The sequence below is a fragment of the Podarcis vaucheri genome (genome assembly GCF_965113315.1).
Source record: "Podarcis vaucheri genome assembly, chromosome: 14".
Lineage (NCBI taxonomy): Eukaryota > Metazoa > Chordata > Lepidosauria > Squamata > Lacertidae > Podarcis > Podarcis vaucheri.
In genome coordinates, this window is record NC_138752.1 from 44,061,401 (window position 1) to 44,070,558 (window position 9,158).

The window sequence follows — 9,158 nt, forward strand, 5'->3', positions numbered from 1 at the left end:
CCAACCCTCTGCAATACAAAATCACAAATCAAACATATCCAAGTAGTAATACAAAAATAAAACTTTAATAGTACAGGAGAAAGTAATTTACCTCTTGTGTGATTGGTGGCCGGAACTGCTTGTGCAATTCAATGATTATCCTCAAACAAATAAGTACATTTTCTTCATTTTCAGTCTAAGTGTAGGAGGAAAGAGAACAGATTTATTATTTCGTGACTGAATTCCTGAACTTTTAAAATAATGTTACAGTTGTCATAGTTTCTGAATTATTCAGAAAAGTGTATTTGCTTCTGTGAAACAGTAATTCCTTAAAAATAATCTTTATTGTCATTTTGTTATGAGAAGAAGCCCAAGGTACATAGAGACTTTTCACAAATTACATGAAAATGTTATATACATGGTATCTAACACATAGTAGATTGCCAAAAATGCATAAATCAAAATCAAATAAGTGTTGGAAATGCAAAGAAAAAGAAGGTACTTTTTATCATATGTGGTGGTCTTGTAGTAAAGTTAAAGCTTACTGGGAAATGATATATAATGAACTAGAAAAGATGTTCAAGGTAACATTTGTAATATAAAAAAGAAAAAGAAGCTTTTCTCTTGGGAATTGTAGGTGTAGAACTACCCAAACAGTACAGAAATTTATTTATGCATAAAAGAAGGGAAATGGTTTATTGAATATTTACAAATTGTAAACAGATAAAGACACTGGCAGAACTACTGTAATAACCTGCAGTTTCAAAAGAACATATAATCAAAATAGATGAATAAAAGATTAAGCTGTTGATTTAGAATATGCAGGAAATGATAAAATAAATTTAAGGAACTGCAGAAAGAGGAGGAAGGAAGTCGAGGTTTTAAATGTTAGAACTATTGTTAAACTATTGAAATGTATATAAACAAAAAACTATAAATAAAATTATAAAAAATAGAGACTTTTTACAACAATGGAGACAACAATAAAACATAATAAATTAGGAAAGGAGGAGGGGAAAACCAGGATGTAGCAAAAACATGCAATGCAGCTTTACACAGCGATCATAGAGAGGAATAAGAAAGTAGGTTAATCTTCTACAAAACCTCTCCACACAAGTAACCTGGAAAATTGGAGGTTTGGTGCATTTTGCATCACAGTTGACAAATGATTTTTTTTAATGCCACATAAAATGAAAACGGTCTATTTTTTACTTGGCCCTAAGGGCTCTCATTCGCTGCATTGTGTCTCATATACAAGCACATTGGAATAACAGAACAGCACGTGACATTTAAACAGTACTCCATCACTTCTAGTTATCTTTCTAGTTATGAAGTTTCAAAGGTAGGTAAATCCACAACAGGAGTAATTCTTTTTTTAAAAAAAATGTGGCTAAGATTATATTTTTAAAGTACAGTACCTCTAGAAATCTGAACATCACAGATAAGATATTTTTGGTGTGCGGTCGAAGATGTTCATTTGTTGGTATTCTATGAATTATTTCCAGAACTAATTTTCTCAGTTGCTGGGGAGAGATAAAAGGAGGGTTATCAACTCAAAATATATAACTCAATGAAAAGTCATATGGTAAAACCCTAACAGCTTGAGGAACATGTTAAAGAAAAACACACAGATAAAATCCCAATATGCATAAATAACAAAGCTTCCTTCTGGTTTGCCAAAAGGACTCATTGAAAGACAAAGCCTGAGAGAAAGAGAAGAGTTTGTTTCAAAATATACCTGTGCTGGCTTTTCCTGCAGAAATTGAACCTCTCCGTCCTGGAGAAAAGTAAGGAAGCGAGGAATGATGTGTTCCAGAAATGTGGAATACTGCTGGGATGACGTCACATTCTAGTAGGAGAAAGCAATGTTTTAAGGATCTTTATTTCAAACATGTACACAATGTGGAATTAAGTACTTTAGTGAAAGCATGGCAGTCAAAGGTTTCATAGCCAACCACTTCAAGCTGCTGCAGCTACTAAAAGAAAACAAGCCAAAAATTCTTCAAATTATTTCGCTCATTTTGAGGACAATGCATACATATTGCCAGGCTTGAATAGAGGGATGTGCAAACGGCCAACAAACTTGCAATCCTACTGACTCCTTCCCAATACTTGAACTTCAGTGTGTTTCAGCAAGCCCACAAAAGTTAGTAGCCTGCTCCCCTTACAAAAGAAAATTTGCTAGCACAGTTGTGATTTGCCTTGCAATGCTGGCTGTAAAAAAGAAACCCTCTCCACTGTGGCCAGCTTAGAAATGCAGATTACTGGCCTCTTAGCAGAATAGTTTTTTAAAACAAAAGCAAAACCTACCAAGCAGGATAGCAGTGGAATGATGGAGAGATCCACCCCTTCTCCACCAGTTCATTGTGGTTCTGGGTTGGTTAAGGAGGAAGAAATTTTCCTTCCTCTGTGGCCAGCACAGAAACCAAGCAGACTGCTGAAGGAGAGATGGAACAATATGTCCCTCCTCCACCAGATCAAAACTCACCTGTATGGTATACCTGGTGGGCTATGGCTCACAGCAAACGTGTTATATTCAAGGCTGGCTTGATTTGTATCTCTGCACCAAGCCTATGTAGATTTGGGGGCGTGGGCCAATTTTAACTATCCTGATCAGATTTCAGTTGGGTGGGTCTCTAGTAGCGAAGCCACCTTACATAATTATTGTTGGAAATCTCTCCACAAAGGTCTACAATGTTTAGATCAGTACGACAGCGATCTGATTTTCGTTACCTCAAAGTTTTCGCTGACTTCTTGCATCATCTTCAGCTTTGTTTCATCAGCTACAAATCAAGAATAGAATAATAAAAAGGGGGGATTAAATGACATGTTTGACAGATATTGAAGAAATGCTCTTTGACCGCACTCCAAGAAGCAGTCAGATCTTATCAGTTTAGCTCTCATGACCCAAATTGTGAATTCCACAAATCACAACTCTCACTCAAACACACCTGCACTCATCCATCTCCACGCAGTCACACACAAAGTTACTTTTTCAGGGTTCAAGAAAATATTTTTCATCATTTTGCTTCTTCATTAAAGCAAAGCTTAAGGTGACCGTGGAGTTTACTGAACCATGGCCCGGTGCAGACACAACTCTGGCTCACTCCAAATCCTGATTTCTTGGTCAGGAACCAACCTCAGGCCCATATTCCCTTCACTCTCCAAAACAATTTCCTTTTCTCCCTGAGGACCTTAATCACAGTCTAGCATTCACTCTACAGCAATGCTACTACCTAAAGTGAATGCTAACCAGGTTCACGCTTCACCCAAGGTTTGCAAACCCACTTCAAACTTAAGACTTTACACTGCGGTAAAGATGGGGACTCCTGCTAGCATCAAGAATGCTCAGGATTGGTACAGATAAAATTCAAAATCATGCTTAAGGCCAATAAGAATTCACATATGACAGGAAAGATGAAGGTTAAGCACATTCCCAAATTTAGGTTCTGATTTGCGGGCTGCAATCTGCAAGAGCCAGTGATACACCTGCACTAGGCCAGTGTGAATAACTCGTCTAGCAGATGAAACAAAAATAGAAGAAAAAACCTGAAAATAAACGTACGTGTATTGACATCCGTTAGAGCTGCCACAAACTGGAGGTATTTTTTCATTAAAGTGGTTTGGTCAACCACAGTGGGTCCTTGCGTTGAAACAAATGCCATTTTTCCCTCGTTTGAATGTTAGTTATCACTTACAAAGAAGAGTTAAAGACCTCAAGGATCAGTCAGCCTGTTAAAAACAAAGTGCAAGGCTACTTTAACAAACAATAATAATAATAATTTAGACCCCACCCATCTGGCTGGGTATCCCCAGCCACTCTGGGCAGCTTCCAACAAAATATAAAAAATAATAAAACGCCACAAACATTAAAAACTTCCCGATACAGGGCCGCCTTCAGATGTCTTCTAAAAGCTTTGTAAATCTTTATCTCCTTGGCATATGATGGGAGTGTGTTCCACAGAGAGGGGGCTACCACCGAGGAGGTCCTCAAGAGGTGGACCTCAGTGTCCAGGCTGAAAGATGGGGGTGGAGACGCTTCATCAGGTATACTGAAGCTCATTCAGCTATACTGAAGCCCGGTGTCAACTCATAGTGTCAACGCATAGTGGGATACCAGGATCACCCCAACCATCCACATAGGATGCTTCAATTGCCCTTCATGCATTGAATTTCACCTTTGCATAAGGAACGGCTCACCTAGGTCCTCACATGAGCAGGCCTCTGGCACACTATCTATATAACTCAAATTTTGCCGTATAAGGACCCAAAGCTCCCACTGCTGCAATTTGCAACCAACTGAAATGTCCAAACACTTTTCAAAGACAACCAACCCCACACACTGCAGTAATCTAACCTGGATGTGACCATGGCATGTTGAACAGTAGTCAGATTTGCATTCTCTAAAGAAGGATGCAAACTATGTTCCTAAGAAGGTACTCCAAGCCTATGCACAGTGACTCAGGTGTAAGAACCACTGTAGAAAGTGGACTGACTTCTAAGCTAACATGCTTAGGATCCAGATGTAAAAGTGCCTTTTCTGTACTTTTCTGAGAGTAAGCAGTAGCCAAAATGTGACTGCAGAACAGACTGACGTAATGGCATTATACTTCCTGCGCTTCGACTTATGGAGGGAGAAACAGAATTACCTTAAAATGAGCTAGTGTTTTCCTTCCTTGCATGTGTGACATTGAAATAATTATTTGGGGACTGAAATGAATTCTGCCCACTCTGTTGTCAAATACGACTGACAAAAGTTTTGAGGGTGGGGCATATGTGCATCTGAATTAAGATGTTTTAATTTTCCTCTCAAAATATTTGTTATATAAATTATTATTTATATCAAAAACTCCTATCCCAGTTCTCTCTTCCCAAAAGAAGTTGCTTGAAGCAGTTTTGGAGAGATAAAAAGAAGCACAAAAATAGCAATGATCAATTATTTAAAAACACCATCACCGGCCTAAAAGCAGCAGCAAAGGAATAAAGACACAAAAAGCCAAAACTAATAATAAACATATCAAATTAAGCAACAACAAAAGCAAAGGCTTGTTTGCAAGGAAATGACTTCACTTTGCCATATATTTATTTTGTGGGCATTTCAGTGCAGTAGTTGGAAGTCGTTCATTAATCATTCTTAGGGCTACAGTGTTTGGCCAGAGGTGCTGTGAACTACAACTCCCATCATCCTTAACCAAGTAATGGCTAGTGGTCAAGGATTATGGAAGTTGTAATGTCTGGAGGGCACTAGGTTGAGAAAGGCTGCTTTAAAAACACACAGGCTTAGACCCGGGAACACACGTGCCACAAAGGATGCCCACCTCTGTTCTAAAGTGCTTGCTATGGTGCATTTGTGTATCATCTCTAGAACTAAAGCCAGTGGGATTCTTTACTTGAAAACTAATTACACTTAGGAACATTTCCATCCAATTGTTCAATCAATGTTTATTTAATTAGGTGACAGGGTAATCATTCTACATAAAATATATTAAGGCTGTAGCCAATGTTAGTCCTACTCAGAATCAATCCACTGAAATTGATGGATATGACTAACTTGAGTGCATTAATTTCAGTTGTGTCTACACTGAGTAGAACTTTGTAGTGAGTAGAACTCATGCAAAGTATTATTGGAGCTAAACCAGTTGTTGTTGTTAAAAACCTTAAAAAACCTCACTACTGGAAAACTTGTAAAGGTTCAATTCCCCAATTTCAGTCATTGGCCATAACACAACCAGGGCAAACATGTGATGTTTTCAATTGGTAACAGTTCACATGCATCAAAATAGCTGGGTTTTAAACAATACACAGTAGCATGGGAGCATGACAGCAATCGCTGTTGTTAATGCAGGAGAAATCCTGCCATTTAAACAAATATGTTTCAGCACTGGGACAAATTTTTGCCACTGAAATTTACACACTGAAATTCAAAAGTAACAAATGGAAATAGGTCGGAAAATACGAGCTGATTTGGCTGAGCTTGTTTTTCTCATGGGAAAGCTGCGAAAGATGTATGAGCAAGGCCATGTTTTGTCTACAAGTTCTACAAAACCGAAGTCAACAGAAAATATATCTACTGAGTTGGAAAAGGACTTGATGTTCAAAACACAGGCAGCTGGACAAGAAAAGAAACCAAAGACCGAAGAGGAGGAAAAGACACTTGCTGAACAGGAGGAGCAGAAAGGAGGGGTGGCCGAAATGTCACAGAAGACAAACGAGAGCCGGGAACCTGTCAAGACGACTTCAAGTTCGACCAAGGTGAAAGCTGGATTATTTGGGACATATGGATTTAAGAAACAGAGCTTGAGCTCCACCTTTAAACAAGTAGGCCTGGCTGGAAGGATCATGGTCAGCATTGAGAAAGTATCTCTTCGAATTTGGGTGCCAATCATAAGAGACCTCCAAAGAAGCCGGCTGAAAGGGACTGAGAGAGATTTGAGAGCCTCGGACGTAAGGTCACCAGGCTAAAAAGATGGACTAATGGACTATGGTTTGGGATTGAAACCGGGGAGAGAAGGGTGGGGTTTGGAAGTCCAAAGGGGGCCTGATCTTTATTTTGCAGTGTAAAAATTTTATGTTGTTTATTATTATAAGAATGGGGAATCCGTGGAAGGGAATTAGGGTCACCCTTAGAAAAAGTATTTTTCTTTTTTCTCTCTCTTTTTTTTATATATATGACTAAGGTAGATAATTTAGAAGTTGCTTTATAAACTGAACTAAATATAATAATGAACTAAGGGTTAAACTTACTACAAATAAATATATTAATTAAATCAAGGTTAAGACATTAAGGATAAAAACTTGCTGAACAAACAATCTGATCTGGAATACAAGAAGGGGAGGTGTGGGGAAGTCGTGAAAAGAAGTTACTGAAAATGAGATCTAAAAGGTGGAACCTTTTTGTGTGTGTGTTTTTTCTTTTCTTTGTTTTTCTGTTTTGTTTTTTGTACCTTTTGAAACTTTAATAAATATTACTTTTAAAAAAATTTAAAAAAAATGAAATTCAAAAGTAACATGTCTGGTCTAAGGCAAACCTTAGAGCTGTAAGGAGGATAAATGGAGAAAGACACATCCCGTTTGCCAGGATACAAATTTTGGCAAGTAAGGATATACAGTAAATGCTTCCTCTCTCCAGCTCCATTCCAATTCAACATAAGATCTTACATTGAAGGGTGGTATATAAACAAACAAACCCCTTCCACATGAAAGCTTGCCTCTGTTTTGGACTGTTTGCCAAACAGACCCCCTGCCCATATACAATCTACAAAACCTCTGCTGTCAGAGGCAGTATGCCTCTAAGTATCAGTTGCTGGAAATGGCAGGATGGTAAAAGTGCTGTCAAGCTCAGGTTCTGCTTGCAGGCTTCCCACCAGCCCCTGGCTGGCCACTATACAAATAGGACGCTGGACTAGATGAGCCCCTGGCCTGATCCAGCAAAGCTCTTATGTTCTTAGCCCCCTAAACTGCTCTCACTTCACTTCTCCAAAGGAGCAACCCATCTCCCCTCCCATTCTGCCTCAGGCTATGAATTTTCTTAGAATCACAGAGTTGGAAGGGACCCCAAGGGTCATCCAGTCCAACCCCCTGCAATGCAAGAATCTCAACTAGATCATACCTGCAGAATCTTACCACCACAATGTGCCAGGTCTTAAAAGGAAGCACAGCTGGTTGGACTTCCTTGAACTCCCAAGTGAGTATGCATAGTTCTACCACCACCCACGTGCACGCAGAAGCCCACAATTTATCCACACAACAACCCTGTAAGGAAATTAGGCAGAGCAGGAGCTGCTTGCCTAAAAGTCAACCAGTGCAGACTTGAACCCGGATCTTCACTATTTTAGTTGAAGCTATGGAACTGGCTCCCACAGGAGGCAGTGACGGCCACCAAGTCTTCCATCCTTACCCCCACCCCGTTCTCCTTTCACATAAGACGCACGTACTACGTCATCTGCACAACTACCCCCCCCCTGAGGTAGGTTAGGCCGAGTGGCAGCGGGTCACGGGCAAGTGGGGATTCGAACTCGGAGCTCAGTCCCTCAACTTCCTGGCCCCCCGTGGGGACTCCATCTCCCATCAGCCTCAGCCAGCGTGGCCAGCGGCGAGGCATGATGGGAGCTGTAGTCCAGCAGCCACCCAGAAGGCGGGAGAGCAGGTGAGGGGAAAGCCACTCTAGCCTCTACGAGGCGTCAGGGGCCCCTCAGCGCCTTCGGCTGACTCCTCCCCCTCGCAGGCCACGCGCGCAGCGGCGGACCAATCCCCGGCGCCCGTGCGCTCGGCCCCGCCCCTTTCTTCCCTCCACAGCAGAAACCCCGCCTCCTCCGGCCTCCCTCAGAAGCTCCCGCAGCCACGCCCACTTTCCTCTCAGAACGGGAGGGGGACTCGCCTCGCCCTCCTTTCTTGCCCCCCTCCCCTTTCCCCTCGCCCCGTTTCCTCTCCGGTCCCCCCGCCCCACTTTCCCCTCACCAGTCCAGGCCGCGCGGCTTCTTCATGCCTTCCTTTGTTGCCTCCGCGCAGCAGCTGTGGCCGGAGCAGCGACGGAGGCACCAGAGGCGCATGGGCGCCTCTCCTCGCCTGCCCGCCTGCCTCCCCCTGCTGCTTGCCCACCCCAAAGCGGAAGCACACCAAGCGCCACTTCCGGTTAGCTCTCCTCGCTATAGAGATACGAAAGAACTAGAGCAAAGCGCTCCTACTACTTCCGGCCTCCCGTCGAAAAACTGGCTTTCCGCTCTCTCAGGGCAAAAGGAATGTCAGAAAAAGGGGCGGGGTTCATCAATGAGCGGCTGAGAGCCAGAGCGGCGCCGCTTCACGCCATAGAGATTCGGAGCCTTCAATTGTTCACCGGAAGTTTAGGTTGCATGGTCACTCTACAACTTTTCCTATATTTATGTCCGTCCCGCTTCTAGCCCTTCGTCCACCAATCAGCGCGCTGCTGTCTTTTTTTTTCCCCTCCCCGCTTCCCTCGGCGCGCAGGGCGATCCTATGCAAACAGTGGGGCGCGCAGGGCAATCCTATACTGGATAGATCTTTACTGGGAAGTGCTTCTACGTTCAATAGGGCGTGCTCTGTAATAAGGGTGTGCAAAGTGATTGCGTAGACCTTATCTTCCTTTTCCCCCTCAATGTTAAGCATCAAAATCATACCTATACATCAATAAACTTAACAACAACAACAAAACTCGCCCCCAC

At 42.0% G+C, this 9,158-nt stretch overlaps 1 protein-coding gene across 4 annotated transcripts in view; it reads right to left on the reverse strand.

Moving 5' to 3' along the window:
* Positions 1-8,571, reverse strand: part of TRRAP (transformation/transcription domain associated protein) — a 167,768-nt gene extending 159,197 nt beyond the window's left edge. For 3 of the 4 annotated variants that reach the window (XM_082199559.1, XM_082199558.1, XM_082199556.1), the window contains exons 1-6: positions 8,437-8,571; positions 3,545-3,711; positions 2,713-2,762; positions 1,718-1,828; positions 1,398-1,502; positions 92-175 (exon numbers count right to left, since the gene is read on the reverse strand). In XM_082199559.1, the coding sequence (XP_082055685.1) occupies positions 92-175; positions 1,398-1,502; positions 1,718-1,828; positions 2,713-2,762; positions 3,545-3,644 (450 nt within the window). In that variant the 5' untranslated portion in view covers positions 3,645-3,711; positions 8,437-8,571. Of the gene's footprint in view, positions 1-91; positions 176-1,397; positions 1,503-1,717; positions 1,829-2,712; positions 2,763-3,544; positions 3,712-8,425 lie in introns of all 4 variants that reach the window. The other variant, XM_082199557.1, reaches the window with a different exon arrangement.
* Positions 8,572-9,158: the final 587 nt, after the last annotated feature.